Genomic DNA, 16,761 nt, shown 5'->3' with positions numbered 1-16,761 from the left:
CGCAGGAGTTCTTTTACCTTCTGATAGCTCTAGCGACACAAGACTGATATGTTTGAGCCAAGATCGAACCCCCGATTAGGGCTCAGATGGCCATTGCTTCTATTGCCTGAGTCACTCAGCTCAGTGATATATAGAAGCATTGCAACTTCATTGTAACCATCAGAAGTCTCTCTCCCTGCAGAGAGTGTGGCTGTATGTTTTACTATTCCTGAGAAACTACTGCACACATTTTTATATAATTTTCTGGCTTGTTTGAACATCAGCAGCTCTGCCATCAGCTGTCACAGGCAGCCTAGCTGTCACTGAAAAAGTGCTCTAAGGAAAAGAAGAGTGAGGTCATTTCCCGTTGCTTTCATCGCCAAGCCAGAAGTTGCTATTACATATTGGTCTGCCAAGCCCACTGAAATGTACACACTAACTGACCCTATGAGTGTCATTTCATACCATTCAAAGCAGAGACTGGCTGCATTACTAACATCGATTATACCTTGGTCACTTTCATATTGTCAAAGTCAAGGATGAGACTGAGACAGGTAAACATTCTAGCTCATACCAGACGACAAAGTGCACTTTTACTTCACAGAGGTACGATATAATATTGGGAGAGAGAGGAAAAAAGATAGGGAGGGATAAGAAAGGAACAAGTAGAATTGGATGAACATAATGGCAAGTCAGTGTAGGAAGATGGAGCAACATCTATATACACTGACTGACAGAGCAAATGCAACACCAAGAAGGAGTGGTCAGAACTTTATGCCAATTGCAGGGTAGACTGACGTCACTGAGGTATGCTCATGATGTGAAATGCGCCGCTGTGCTGCGCACGTAGCGAACGATAAATGGGACACGGCGTTGGCGAATGGCCCACTTCGTACTGCGATTTCTCAGCCGACAGTCATTGTAGAACGTGTTGTCGTGTGCCACAGGACACGTGTATAGCTAAGAATGCCAGGCCGCCGTCAACGGAGGCATTTCCAGCAGACAGACGACTTTACGAGGGGTATGGTGATCGGGCTGAGAAGGGCAGGTTGGTCGCTTCGTCAAATCGCAGCCGATACCCATAGGGATGTGTCCACGGTGCAGCGCCTGTGGCGAAGATGGTTGGCGCAGGGACATGTGGCATGTGCGAGGGGTCCAGGTGCAGCCCGAGTGACGTCAGCACGCGAGGATTGGCGCATCCGCCGCCAAGCGGTGGCAGCCCCGCACGCCACGTCAACCGCCATTCTTCAGCATGTGCAAGACACCCTGGCTGTTTCAATATCGACCAGAACAATTTCCCGTCGATTGGTTGAAGGAGGCCTGCACTCCCGGCGTCCGCTCAGAAGACTACCATTGACTCCACAGCATAGACGTGCACGCCTGGCATGGTGCCGGGCTAGAGCGACTTGGATGAGGGAATGGCGGAACGTCGTGTTCTCCGATGAGTCACGCTTCTGTTCTGTCAGTGATAGTCACCGCAGACGAGTGTGGCGTCGGCGTGGAGAAAGGTCAAATCCGACAGTAACTGTGGAGCGCCCTACCGCTAGACAACGCAACATCATGGTTTGGGGCACTATTGCGTATGATTCCACGTCACCTCTAGTGCGTATTCAAGGCACGTTAAATGCCCACCGCTACGTGCAGCATGTGCTGCGGCCGGTGGCACTCCCGTACCTTCAGGGGCTGCCCAATGCTCTGTTTCAGCAGGATAATGCCTGCCCACACACTGCTCGCATCTCCCAACAGGCTCTACGAGGTGTACAGATGCTTCCATGGCCAGCGTACTCTCCGGATCTCTCACCAATCGAACACGTGTGGGATCTCATTGGACGCCGTTTGCAAACTCTGCCCCAGCCTCGTATGGACGACCAACTGTGACAAATGGTTGACAGAGAATGGAGAACCATCCCTCAGGACACCATCCGCACTCTTATTGACTCTGTACCTCGACGTGTTTCTGCGTGCATCGCCGCTCGCGGTGGTCCTACATCCTACTGAGTCGATGCCGTGCGCATTGTGTAACCTGCATATCGGTTTGAAATAAACATCAATTATTCGTCCGTGCCGTCTCTGTTTTTTCCCCAACTTTCATCCCTTTCGAACCACTCCTTCTTGGTGCTGCATTTGCTCTGTCAGTCAGTGTATATAAAATAAGAGTTTTTTTCTGTACATTGCTCAGAATTTGAAAAGAATGGTATTTATGTATCGGTCATGTCCATAGTAACAAGGAAATGCACTTTTTACTTTTCTGTAATTTCTGTCTGTCTGTATGTATGTACACGCATCACGAGAGAACGGTTGAAGAGAATGGTAATGAAAATCGGTATGTGAAGTCGGGGATATGCCACTACAATCTAGGCTATAAATCATTTTACTCACACTGAAAGAAATGGTAGTTTAGGGGAAGGCCTAAAATTTAATTCTACAATATTTACATTATTAGTGGTCCTATCGATAAATAATACCTAACTAAAGTTATATAGAATTAAATTTCCGATCATTTATGTCATACATTGTTACCTACCGGCTTTTATAACACAGATATTCATGAAATCGTATTTTTATTGCCAAATCCATATCAACGCCGAGCCAAGAGAAAATTGATTAACAGAATGTAATGAAAGTCGGTATATAGAGTCGGGGAATAAGAAACAGTCTAAGTTATAAACAATTTTATTCGCCCTGTATGAAATTGTAGTTTAGGGGAAAGGCGCCTAAAATTAAATTTTTAAATACCCATGTTATTGGTCCTACCGAAAAGTACTACATAACAAAAGCATAGAGAATACAATTTCCAACCATTTATATTTTATTCAATTTTACCGTACCGACTATGATAAGAGTGGTATTTCAGAGTCAGAAGAAAACTAAATGTGAAGGCCTACAATATTGAAAGAGCATAACACTGATCAACAATAACATTTCATTGGCCATTGTTTGTGGTGATGTTCTTTGTCTCTTATGCTGCCGCTCAACTCCGATAGATGGGGTTACTGCTGCGTATCGAGTATAACACCCTGACTGAATATTGGCGGGAAATAGCTAAGGAGTTAGAAAACTTTCATCTTTAGCATGTCATTCCTCTGGTTCATACATTTTCGATACCGTACTGCTGGTACGTAACTCACTGGTTCATCAAATAATTCGAGCTATTCGATCCCTACTCTGATGCACTGTTTCGAATGAGCAGTGTGCACTCTTAAGGCAGAGGCTCACTTAGAATTGTAGTAGTAGTAGTAGTATGACCTGGTCTAGAATTATAATTTAGGCATATTCCAAATTATAGCACCACAATTCACTAAATAACTTAAAATTCAACCCTGAAAAGAGCTGTTTCTTAAAGATAGCTTCTTACTCTTCACTTTTATTAAATTCTACATTCATTTTATTCAAAATTAGCAGTGAAGAAGGGATTTTTCCTCTGCCTTGGATGAAAAAATTGCCTCCGAGTCAGATAGATTTTTCCGCCGCCAGTGTAGTGAATTGAGATTTTCCGACTCATTGGGTACTCCTAGGAAACTGATTAGTAAAAGGGCATAGCTTTTGCCCTGGGACTCTCCACTATTCGACCCTCCCCACCACCACCGAAAAGGGACTAAGAGTGTTCACGGATCACGGCTGTCTGCGGCCTGGTCATTCCAGCTCTGGAACATTGTACTGTTAGATCCGCAGCATGGTACTGTTTGTTAAAAATGAGAAAATGTGTGGTTTTTCATTTGATTGAGTATTTCATGTGAAATCATTGCTTTTACTCGCACCATTCCTACTGACGTCATTGTAATGACCTATGTTTATTTCAGTTGGGAAAACCACTAAGACAGTCTTTCTGAGGATGTAAAAAGGTGGGTGGAGAGTGAGTGTCTGCCATTATAATGCAATTCCCCAACCTGATTGTGACTGATGGTAGGCAAGCGGGCCTACTATTACAATGAAAATTTCCTAACACAGTCTTCATATGAGAAAAGGCGTTTGGTGATTTTTCCATCGCATTGCGTTTCTAAGGAAATGTTAAGAGTTATGCAGTTTAATACAGTCTTGCTCACAACGTGTACTCTACCTAAACTACAATTCTGTATACAATGTAGAATTCTGTAGCTAAGTACGGGTACATCAGCTAGTAAATAAGATAAGACAAACATGGAAACACAGAAGGACAGGGACAATCTTCACTCAAATAGATAGGCTCTCTCCTCATAGATCACAGTTCTCCTAGATCCTCTCATCTGAGCCACCGATGAGCTCATATTTGCCTCTCAGCTTCATCAGGAGGGCTGGCATCAACACTCATTGAGGGGCCGTCTTGGCAGATCTTCAGTCTTGATGGAGGATAAGAAGAAAGCCAGATAAGCACAAAAAAAGGGAAGCAACACCTTTTTTGTTAAATTAAATGTAAGTATTTTTTAAATTCTGAGCTTAAATTAAAATATGGGTTGACAGGCAGGTTCTACTGTACTCCAATAAAGAAGTATACAGCAAGATGGAACCCAAAAAATACAACAATTAGAAAGAGAAGATTGCTGCTTTATGGGCCTTCAGCATGAATAACGAGTGGCTCACAAAGAAAATTTGGAATTTTCTAAATGCAAAGGTATCTAAGTTGAGATGGCTTCAAGAGAGTGAGAAAGATCTGAGAGAGGTGGGCATTATAGAGTATAAAATCAATGACAGGGTTAGTTTCAGATGGATGGTGAAAAGTTATCAGGGTTTTATGGTGGAGACAGAGTGGAAGAAAGCACTGATCAATAGGCTCAAGAGAGACTGGCAGGATGTCAAAGCTGGCAGACGAACAAGACACAGGTACTGAAAATGAGATTGGTTGTTAACACACAGTCCATAGAGGTTCAATTAGGGGGAAAAAACTTAAAATTAGCTAAATAATAAATTTTAATTTACAAAATATGTCCTACACCATTCCAAGGACTGTATCTTAACATGATAACAACAATGCTACTCAGTATAACCTTAAACCCCAAAAGTTAAAATTAATCCTACTTTATACGACACTGCAGTGGCAAGTAAAACATTTTGTGTGCTTATAACAAAGTGACCCATTTTTTATTCCAAAAATCTGGGTTGACTATATATATATTTAAATTACGTTACCATTAATACTTACCTGAACAGTGACAATTAGGGAGGAGAGTATAATTCAAACCAGTGAAATGAAATGCCTAAGAAGTATGATAGGGAAGAAAAGGAAAGAGAAATTGAAAAACGAAAATGTAACAAAGGAGGTCGGAATGGAAAACCTAAATGAGAGAATCACAGGAGTAAACTAAGATGGTTTGGACATGTAAAGAGGATAGGGGAGAAAATACCAAAACATATGATGGAGATGAATTTCGAGAGAAACAGAAAGAGAGGGGGGGGAGACTTAGAACAAGGTGGTTCGATAAAGAGAAGTTCGGGAAGAAGAAACCTGGACTGGGACAAAATGATGGAAGAGGAATGGTGGAAGGAGAGAGGTGCCATAAATGTTCTGACCTGGCAGGAGTTAGATAACGGAAAGGAGGATGATCATGAAGTACTTACTTGTGGTGGAGGGGCAACTGCCGGTGAAGCCTGCTTAATAGTACGGGCTGCCGAGAAATTGAGACCCGCCGGTGGACACGAGAGACAGTAGCCCGTTGGAGCAGGAGCTGTATCCTGTTGTGACACTGGCGGAAGCAAGTGAGTGGGGCGCTGCGCCTGGCTGGTCCTCATTGTGCTAGATAGGAGACTCGTCGTGAAGGTAGATGCTGGCTGCTGCTGGGACTGGCCGGGAGCCGAGGACAGGAAACTGGTGGAGTAGGAAGTGGAGAACGGCGGCAAGTGAGAGCGAGAGGATAGCAGGCTCGTCGAGTAGGAGGAAGGCATGGTGGAGGCCGTGCACCGCGGTGCAGGACTCGGGCTGGGAGAGCGGCGCATGTAGACGTGCAGCATCACCACCTGCAATGGGAGAACATTATGTGCTAGTAGGCAGGAAGATTATCAAACCTTAAATCAGAGTAATAAGTGTTACAGTACCTCACAGACAAGTAGCGTGCAGGGTCTGTCTTATAAACCCAGACCGAGCGCACGGTGTTCGTACTCTGCTACAGCAGTTGCCTCAGCCCAACTTAGTCACACGCGGCCACCCTGCTTTAAGCGTGTATACAATCTTATATGAAATCTTACCTTTCATCCTTCACAATGAGGGACTTCATAAACACCGTTACGATTTTCTGCACACAATAGCAAGTTATGACTGTTCACACAACCATTAAGATGAAACCAGCCCTCGTCCAAAAAAAAAATAACCTGTGGGTCGAATAAACGATCATTTAATGATGCAAGATACCATTCACAATATCTCACTCTTGTGGCTGGATCAGCAGGTTTTAAACAATGGGCCCGTGTAAACCTGTACAGCTTTGTAGCTCTATGTGCAGAAGAAACCGAAACCCCTACTTGTTGTGCTAATTTTGTGAGTAATTTATTTGGTAATAATAATAATAATCGTATGGCCTCAGCTACCGTGAGCAGACATTTCAGTTTGACGTGATCTGGCTCTCTGCTCGTCAATTTAGACGTTCTGTTTTTCTCTAGGCTCACTAGATAGCAGACCAAGTAAACCGAAACTCTCTTGGGCATCTGTGGCTGAGATTGAATGAATTTTATCGGGTGAACACCAAATGTGTCACCAGAGATCTTTTACATGCCGACATCGAACAACATGGAGTGTCAAATGGAGTTTTATCTGCCCTTCAAAAATCCGACTATCTCTGCTGGGTTTGAACCTGCTATCTTGGGATCTGAGGCCGACACTCTACCACTGATCCACAGAGTGACCGTTCAAGATTCATGCCAATGTCATATAGATCTTCCTCTGTTAAAACTATTTGTGTGTGTGCAAGTTTTTTATTGAGCACTGAGCCTCTAGTTTGAAATTTATTTACAATTACGTGAATCTTTCAACTTTGTTGTTCATAGTTTACATGGATTATCTGCTGAAAGGTAATAAATGGCAGGGAGGGATTCAGTTCGGTGGAAATGTGGTAAGCAGTCTGACCTATGCTGACGACTTGGTCTTAATGGAAGATTGTGCCGAAAGCCTGAAGTCTAATAATTTGGAACTTGAAAATAGTTGTAATGAGTATGGTATGAATATTAGCTTTTTCAAGACTAAACTGATGTCAGTAGATAAGAAATCCAAGAGAACTGAATGTCATATTGGTGATACAAAGCTGGAGCAGGTAGATAATTTCAAGTATTTGGGATGTGTATTCTCCCAGGATGGTAATATAGTAAGTGAGATTGAATCAAGGTGTAGTTAAGCTAATGCAGCGAGCTCGCAGTTGCGATCAGCAGTATTCTGTAAGAAGGAAGTCAGCTCCTGGACAAAACTATCTTTACATTGGTCTGTTTTCAGATCAGCTTTGCTTTACGGGAGTGAAAGCTGGGTGGACTCGGTTTACCTTATTCATAAGTTGGAAGTAGCAGGCATGAAAGTAGAAAGAATGATTGCTGGTACAAACAGGTGGGAACAATGACAGGAGGGTACTTGGAACGAGGACATAAAAGCTAAGTTAGGAATGAACTCGATGGATGAAGCTGTACGCAGAAAAAGGTTACCTAGGAAAATAATGGACTTGATCATGGACGGTAAGAGAATTAGAGGGACCCTAAGACTATGATGTTTACACTGAGTTTATAATGATTTAAAGATAAGAGGTATAGAACTAAACGAGACCACAGCACTAGTTACAAACAGAGGATTGTGGTGGCGTTTAACAAATTCATAGAGGCTTCCAGACTGAACGCTGAAACACATAATAATCTATAATGAATATGTATGTATTGGAAATTAAAAGTGCAGGGGCAAAAAAATATACAGACAACAAACAGTGCCCGGGTTTGTGAGATTTAGCGAACGGGGGAGGGGGGGGTGAGGGGTATATAGGCTACATCAAAACTGAAAAAAAGCGATAAAAAATGGTAGTTATTTTATGCTCTCTGAGCAAATTTTGACAGAGAGTTAAAGGTTAACAGTTTACAAACTTAAGTGCGGTGATAATAGTTTTTTGAGATTTTGATTCAATATTATACAATAACAAATTTCACCACAGGAACAATATTCATTTATTACAATTAAGAAGAAGTACGGTGTGATTATACAATTAGAATCATTTAGTGTTTGACTACACACTTAAAGAGACTGCCAAACTGACGAATGTGCACGGGAAGCGTGAGATACATACAGTACCTCAGTGTCCATGATCTTGACAGAAAAATATACCCCTGCTATCTTTCTTCACAGCACATGCAAAGTCTCCACTACTTGCTGTGGTGCTATACATATCTATTAGCCAGGACAAAAAACATTTTGTGTGTATTTCTGTTAATAATTTTGTTAATAATTAAAGAAAATAAAGGAAAGAATTAGCTGATAAGACAACAGGGCTTGTACAAATTGTTTTTTTAAATAATTCCTAGTTTCAGCTGGCTAAAGTGGAATAAAAATGTAATGTTTTCTCCACAAAGTGGAGGCATGACTCCCCCCCCCTCAACCACCCCCCTAATCGCCATTGTGTGTGTATGTATGTATGTATGTATGTATGTATGTATGTATGTATGTATGTATGTATGTATGTATGTATGTATGTATATAATTATTTTAAAATATTTTAAGGTTTGATACTGTTATATGCAAGAAGCACAATATACAGAACACAACTTAAAAGTTTATTTTCATGAAATCTTTCACACAATACACAAAATAAATGATCTTGAGGCTTGCTTCTTATTTGGAGCACACACTAAATAATACAGTGAGTGAGTTTACGGTTTGAATGAGAAGTATTTACATTTATACAATTTTGCCCTATTATGTACAACTGGATCTACTCTGACGATGTAGAATGTCACGAAGATATGAATGTCTTCAATAGCTAATGGGTATGTAACGCCTGGAAGTCTGGCTTGAATGAAATACAAAGTTCTTCCCAGCAGAATGCTATGTATGTGTGTAGGCTAAGTTATAAGGAAGGCACGAATATTGAAGCAGTAGCAAGTCCGGAGGTGAGACCTCTCGATCAGAATTCAGTCCACCTATTCAGCCCACATTTTTAAGAGGGGTGCCTCCGTGTCTGACTTATGGCGTAGAGCTGATCGCTGGACACAGCTGACTGCCTACTGCCACCGACGAGTTCGCCTCCTATTTATACTGGCTGGCTGACATCACAAGCATGAGTCAGCGCAATAGCTGGATACTACAGGCACATTCTAAGAGCTTCGATGCAGGAGCAGGTTGCATAGCTGCAAGGCAGAGGACACTACAACAGATACATTTTTGAAAATCTTCTTGCCGCTCAATGACGTGAACTTTGATCCACGTCTTTAGAAGAAAATCTCAACTGTTCACGAGGAAGACTTCTCCAATAAGTTCTCTGCGAAATGTAAAGACACGGCAAAAGCCCAAATCTTATTATTATTTCTACATTTATAAAGTTACAAATTTAAACAACACTGGATGAAAGTTTTTTTCTTGAATAACTTTACAATATTTTGAATGTTGCAGAACTTTAAGCCAAAACATCTTTAATTTAATACTATTAATATAAATATATATTAGGGCCAAGAATTAAAAATGGAATACATTACCCCAAACCCAACTCGGAAATATATTGATTGATACAAGTTGCTTTATGTTGCACCGACACAGATAGATCTTATGGTGATGATCGGAAATATATTTAAAAATATCTAAACTTACTGATACAATTAGGCTGTGATGAATTCAATTTTTAAGCAATTTGGAAAGATTTAATAACAGACTTACTTATCAAATACACAAATTTTTGCAAATCAGACGTACGAGATCAAAAGGGTATAAGCAAGTAGAGAAATACCTCAGTGAATTAGATCACCAAATATGCAGGATAGAAATGTAATCAGGAGAATTGTTCACACAAGGGGATTTGAGGAAGACGAGAAGAAATCAACATGATGTACTGGGTCTGAAAAACAGAAATCACAACAATCGATGAAAATGAAGAACTATTGGGAAAGGAGAAGGCTCCATGGCTCAGATGTCAGCGCGCCGGCCTCTCAGCACTGGGTACCGTGATTCAAATGCCGGTCATTCCATGCGAGATTTGTGCTGGACAAAGAGGAGGCGGGACAGGTTTTTTTTTCCGGGTACTCTGGTTTTCACTGTCATCTTTCATTCCAGCAACAGTCTTCATTAACATTTCATTTCATCTGTCAGTCATTAATCATTGCACCAGAGGAGTGCGACAGGCTTTGGCAGCTGGCACAATTCCTTACCTCGCCACTCAATGGGGGCTTCATTCCATTCCTGACCTAAATGTCAAAAACATATCAGATGTAAGGCTTTTCAGGCGTTTGCTCTATTAACCAGCGTTTTGTCTTAGGTCTGACACTAGACTCATCAGAGTGGAATGTGTGTCTAGTCTAGTGTCAGACCTAAGACAAAACGCTGGTTAATAGAGCAAACACCTGAAAAGCCTTACATCTGATATGTTTTTGGCATTTTTGACATGCTCTATTGGTGAAAAATATCTAATTCCCTCCATGGGAATTTAGAATTTTCCATTCCTGACCTAGTCGAAAGACTGGAAACATTCTGTGGATTTTCAATATTCATTGGACAAGGAGGAAAGCTTAGCAAATGTTGATTCTGCTGGTCCCAAGTGATCCATTTGCATAGAAAAAGCTAGTTGCTTTACATTGCTCCGACACAGATTGGTCTTATGGCAACGATGGGATACGAAAGGGCTAGGAGTGGGAAGGAAGTGGCCATGGCCTTAAATACGGCACAGCCCCAGCATTTGCCTGGTGTGAAAATGGGAAATCACAGAAAACCATCTTCAGGGCTGTCGACAGTGGGATTCGAACTCACTATCTCCCGGATGCAAGGTCACAGCTGCGCACCCCTAACCGCATGGCCAACTCGCTTAGTGCGTAGCAGCAGCAGAAGAAGAAGAAGTATATATTTACATTTCAGCTAGTGAAACAAACGGGCCACTTCACATATTTGCATGTGTTTTGAGAAAGTATAAAATTAAATATTTCTTTCCCGGCCAGTTTTTGTGCGGTTGAATGTGAATACGAATAAATGAATAAATATTCAGCAAATTCAACTACAGTCGAACCTCGATATCTCGAACCTCCATTACTCGAATTTTCAGTACCGGTACCTCGAAATAATTGCAATTTCCCTGTCATCTGTTCTATTCTTCACGTGCATTTATTTATTTATTACTCTAAATTCGATTACACGAATTTCTCCATATGACAGCATCAAGCCGTAGTTACACGTGATTCGATTACGTGCAATCCTCAAAGGCGGGAATTCTCTATATCTCGAACTTTCGATAACTCGAAATAAAATTCAGCTCCCGCGCTGATTCGAGATATCGAGGTTTGACTGTATATGATTCCGCCCACTTACAAGAGCATATTACTGCATAAAATATGTTTAAAATACAGAGAGGTCGGAAACAACGTGAATATAGTACATAAGCGTTAGAGGGTTGGTCATACTGATAAATAATTAGAAAAAAATAATTCAGTATCTCGCGCCGTTGTCATTTATCAGATGCTGAAGTTAGCCAATCAGATCGCTTCGCGGGCGAATTCAAATGGGCTTTACGAGGCTCGGTTACTAAATCTGCACGTTGCTTACGATCGTTTACCGTACCCTGCAAGGTTCGTTTTTCCCTTGGGGGAATCCCACCTCTACCGCCTTAAGGGCAGCGTCCTGGAGTTTGAGACTTCGGGTCGGGGGAATAAAACTGGGAAGGAGGACCAGAACCCCCGCATCCTGGCGGCCTTACCTGCTACGCTGAGCAGGGGCCTATTTATTTAATTATTAAGAACGAATGTAGCGGAAATAGGTACAGAATGCCATCCGTCGCGGCCACCCGATTCGTACAGCACCACAGCAAGTAGTGGAAACTCGTGCAGTACGTGTTGTTAGGAAAGCTTGCAGGGGTATATTTTTGCCAAGGTCTAGGGCACTGAGGTATGATTCACCAGTTTTTAACGCGCATTTGTTAGTGCGGCAGTCACACTCATTCAATGTGTCTGTGCAGTTCTACGTAGTGTCTGTAACTTCGTTAGTGTGTACTATCCGTGAAACTTTTAGTGATACTTCGGCTCCCTACAACTACTGTACCGATAGTGCTAAAAGGGTAGACCTCGGTTAACTTCGAGATTCGTATTGGCAACCTCTGACACAAAAAATATAAATCGGTTATGCATCGCGGTGAGACATCTGGCGGTATAATTGTGACACTTTAAATACTGTTGTTATTTACACAGCAAAGTCAAAATGTAGGTTAAGCTTGAACATTAGTGAGGAAAATCAAAGTAGGCCCTACATCACATGAACAACCTAGAACTCCTACACGGAAATGACGGTTTAGAAAATTCACATCGATCGATCATACTATCGATTCAATTCATATTTCATTTCCATTCAGTTGGCAGTATTACTCTTCATCCTGTCTTCATCCCGTGAAACGAAGTGTCACTAAAAGTTTCGCGGATATTAGTCAAATACGAAATTACTTCTTAATTGTATAGTCACGCCGTACTTCTATTTAATTGGAATGTGTAATTATTCTTCCTTTGATGATAGTTTTATTGTATAGCATTATTAATTGGGTAGACGTCAGCCTTTACGTCTCTATCGAAATTCGTTCAGATGTCTAACACACACACACCAGCTATATCCCAAAGACCAGGATACTTTTTGTTGTCAATAAAATTTTGTGCCCACTCCCCACACTTCTAATTCCCTATCGCCGCGAATGGATGCAGTAAGCGGGTGCGTCATTGGGGGTCAATAATTACACAGTTCTGCCATCTATTGGTGATATTATTAAGTATTATGAAGCTTTATTGAGTGAGTGAGTGAGACACTGTGGACAAAGCACCGCCGTCTCAATCCTATATAGAGATTGAGACGGCGGTGGGACAAAGTCACTGTTGAATGACATAGTGAGCATCATCGCCAATCTTCATTACTTCATTTGAACCATTCACAGTAAAGAGTGGTACTACTGTACGCTACTACTAAATATTTTCATTCCTCCCCTGAAGAGGCAGGCGGGCCTCTTAAGGGCCCCATACACGCGCAGACTTCTGGAATACTTTCCTGCACGGACTTGCCTCCGGGAGGTAAGTCGGAAGTATGCAGTTGCCCACACACGCTCAGACTAAATGACTATTTACCGAGGAAGTTGAATACGGTACGTCACGCTCAGCTGTTTTCTGTTTAAGATTATGGGCTTCGGATGGTTGAAAAATGTATGCGGATCGAAATTAATCAGATACCGGTAGTTGGTATAGAAGATGAGTTGTTATCTGGACACAATTTAGCGCTCTGCACGAAAAAGACGCGCAAAAATAAATTTCAGTTTTCATATTTGTAGGTTACCACATTTACATTTTCTGCCGCAACTCTGAGATGGCGCTTTCGTCGCAAAGTCTCCGGCTGAATTCAAGCAGCGCTAGAATGTCAGAGACTTGCCTGCAGACTTTTTGTCGGCAGACTTATCGGCCATACACACAGAGACATGTCTGAAGAAACTGGTTTGTGCAGACTTACCTCCGACTAAGTCTGCGCGTGTATGGGGCCCTTTAGACGGTGACGCCGTCTCCCTAGGCCAAGAGATTTGTATCGGAGAAGGAGATGTGCGGAGAAGGTGAGGGGGTCGGCGGCCGTGGCCTATACTAGGAACTGTCCTCGCGTTCGCCTTAATGCAGGAGAATGGAAAACCACAGAAAAGCATTCTCAGGTGGTGGTGGTGATTATTGTTTTAAGAGGAAGTACAACTAGGCAACCATCAGCCGACGGTTGGGGCCAGCCGTGAGGTCCAGCCCTGTCCCGTCTCCCGAATACAGAATCGTAGAGCCACGATAGAGCCGTGGCCACCACTCCTCTGCTCGGTTGGCCGGTCAGAGTGCAGAGCTGTTGGACCACGGACCAGTCGTGGCCAATTATGGGCTGAGACCCGCTCTGCATCCACCGACCAAGTAAATAACTCTCACCAAACGGGAAACTACGAAATAAAACGAAATAGAATAGTAAAGCAGAGCCAGTGACGGTTTGTTTGCAAACACTGTACAGAAATGGCGTTCAAACAGATAGAAGAAAAGTGCATTCATTTATGTATATGGAATTGCGCCCAAAAAGGTTGTAAATACGAATGAACTGAACTCACGGCAGCTGTCGACATTGAGAAAGACATGGAGTAGACTGGCATGACATCTGTTGAAGAAATGAGGAAATCACGAGACGAAAAAAATAAGAACATGTCGAATATTCGACAGTGCCACTTCAGCAGGGACCAAAGTGTCGAATACTCGACAGTTGCCAGTTCTAGGGTTTTGAAGCGTGGCAGACTTACCTTAACAGGAGTAGAAAATCAAATCTGACCGTGGAGAACTAGGTTTCTAAAGCTTGCTGCAACAACTGATTTGTTCGTTTTGTAAGGGAACAGAGCGACACAATATGGTATGACGTGTTCGTGGATCAGTTTTCTGCTCGCGTCCGCGCGTCTCCTGTTCTACAGGAACACTGACAGTGCAAGAAGATGATCACAAAATGTAGGGCAGTACACCGCAGTGGAGACCTTTCCAAATGTCATCGACAGCGGGTCTGATTAGAGACCGACCTTTCATGAACTCACTCGTGGGGGGACACATTCAGAAAAGTGCAACCGTTAAAAGGTGGCATTATAGATAAAACAAAAGTTAAGATAAGATAAAAACCGACATAACTTTAAAAACGTGTACGAAACACATGAGAGAACTCAAGCATAAAACAAAATCTACATTCACCAAGGACTCAGGCTACTACACACCAGACCCGCCGACTTCGGGTAATTACCCGAGGGGGGGGGGGGGGGGCATGATTAACATGAACACGTGCATGTGAATTGAGGAACAAGTATTATTGCAAACATTCCTATATAATAACAATATTCACAAACAGAAATAGGGGCCGATGACCTAACTGTTAGGCCGCTTTAAACAAGCATAATCATCAACAAACAGAAAAAATCAGTACAATAATAGAGCTTGTTTCTCAGGAATATTTTTAAACGAATCTATGTACGGAGTTTTCAATAATATTCCCAAGTAAACAGAAAACCAGACCATGATTCATAAATATTTTGAAGAAATGTTTTGTGTACGAAGCTATCAAAAATAATCACACTCACTCACTTCGTAGGTCCGCGAGGGTCCGGCAGACCCCGACAGAAAAGTCTCTGGCCCTCCAGGTTTTTGGTTGCACAAAGGGTTAATGGCTCTATACATACATACATACATACATACATACATACATACATACATACATACATACATACATACATACATACTGTTATGCCTTTCAACATTCAGTCTGCAAGTCTCTGTGAATTTACTAAACGTCGCCACAATCCTCTATTTGCAACTAGTGCTGTGGCCTCATTTAGTTCTATACCTCTTATCTTTAAATCGTTAGAAACTGAAACTAACCATCGTCGTCTTGGTCTCCCTCTACTTCTCTTACCCTCCATAACAGAGTCCATTATCCTCCTAAGTAACCTATCCTCCTCCATTCGCCTCACATGACCCCACCACCGAAGCCGGTTTATGCGCACAGCTTCATCTATAGAGTTCATTCCTAAATTAGCCTTTATCTCCTCATTCCGAGTAGCTACCTGTTTGTAAAAGCAATCCTTCTCGCTACTTTCATGTCTGTTACTTCTAACTTACGAATAAGATATTCTGAGTCCACCCAGCTTTCGCTCCCGTAAAGCAAAGTTGGTCTGAAAACAGACCGATGTAAAGATAGTTTCGTCCATGAGCTGACTTCCTTCTTACAGAATAATGTTGTTCGCAACTGCGAGCTCACTGCATTAGCTTTACTGCACCTTGATTCAATCTCACTATATTACCATCCTGGGAGAACACACATCCTAAATACTTGAAATTATCGACCTGTTCTAGCTTTGTATCACCAATCTGACATTCAATTTTGTTGAATTTCTTACCTACTGACATCAATTTCGTTTTCGAAATGCTAAAAAAAGAAGAGGTTGTTACGAATATCTCACATTTGCCACGGATGAATAAGAATGGATATCAAAAATAATCATAAGTAAAAAAAATAGAACTTGCTTCATAAATGAATTTTCTTAATAAATGTCCTATTCCTGTATATTGGGCATTTCATGATACGAAATGTGACAAGCTCCACCACGTGAACAGTCTCCATTGGGAAATGTAATTCTCTGAAGGAATGGCCGCTTTCTATCTCATTTTTTGGTATAAGAACATCTACTGCCTTAGCAGCCTCCGAAGACTACCACGACGTTTTAAGGGGACATAATATCTAGGAGATTTTTTTTTGGGAGGGGCGGGCAGAAAACGCCTTGCCCCCATAATGACAGTAATGTATTGTATACAGCCTATATCATCGCTGGGCAAAGGGAACTTCCTAACTCCTTCGGAGTTAAAAAAAGAATAATCTGAGAGGAGAACAATGGCAGAAAACGCCTTGCGCCCCCCAAAGTCGGCGCCGCTGCTACACACAGTCACAGGATACGAATACGCAGACATCAACACGAATGCAAGAATTTTCCACATCAGCCCTAGGGTGAAATACACAGGTACACGACAAGTTACATACCTACCCTTTCCAAAATATTCTGTTGGTATTACTAACCTGGCAGCTTCAGAACATTACAAGCTGTGCTTGAAAGTTTCGAGACAAGAAAAATGTGGTCAAAATAAAATTTGGTG

The 16,761-nt window shown here is 42.0% G+C and overlaps 1 protein-coding gene across 2 annotated transcripts in view; it reads right to left on the bottom strand.

Annotated features, from left to right (window-relative positions):
* LOC136885043 (septin-2) overlaps nucleotides 1-14,514 on the bottom strand; it is a 43,685-nt gene extending 29,171 nt beyond the window's left edge. Inside the window, exons 1-3 of one of the 2 annotated variants that reach the window (XM_067157432.2) lie at nucleotides 14,379-14,419; nucleotides 14,193-14,239; nucleotides 5,512-5,907 (exon numbers count right to left, since the gene is read on the bottom strand). In XM_067157432.2, the coding sequence (XP_067013533.2) occupies nucleotides 5,512-5,907; nucleotides 14,193-14,234 (438 nt within the window). In that variant the 5' untranslated portion in view covers nucleotides 14,235-14,239; nucleotides 14,379-14,419. Of the gene's footprint in view, nucleotides 1-5,511; nucleotides 5,908-14,192; nucleotides 14,240-14,378 lie in introns of both variants that reach the window. The other variant, XM_067157433.2, reaches the window with a different exon arrangement.
* Between the last annotated feature and the right edge of the window lie 2,247 nt (nucleotides 14,515-16,761).

This window comes from Anabrus simplex, chromosome 13, assembly GCF_040414725.1.
Source record: "Anabrus simplex isolate iqAnaSimp1 chromosome 13, ASM4041472v1, whole genome shotgun sequence".
Classification (NCBI taxonomy): Eukaryota; Metazoa; Arthropoda; class Insecta; order Orthoptera; family Tettigoniidae; genus Anabrus; species Anabrus simplex.
Note: the sequence above shows the minus strand (reverse complement) of the source record. Positions and strands in the feature narration are given on the sequence as shown.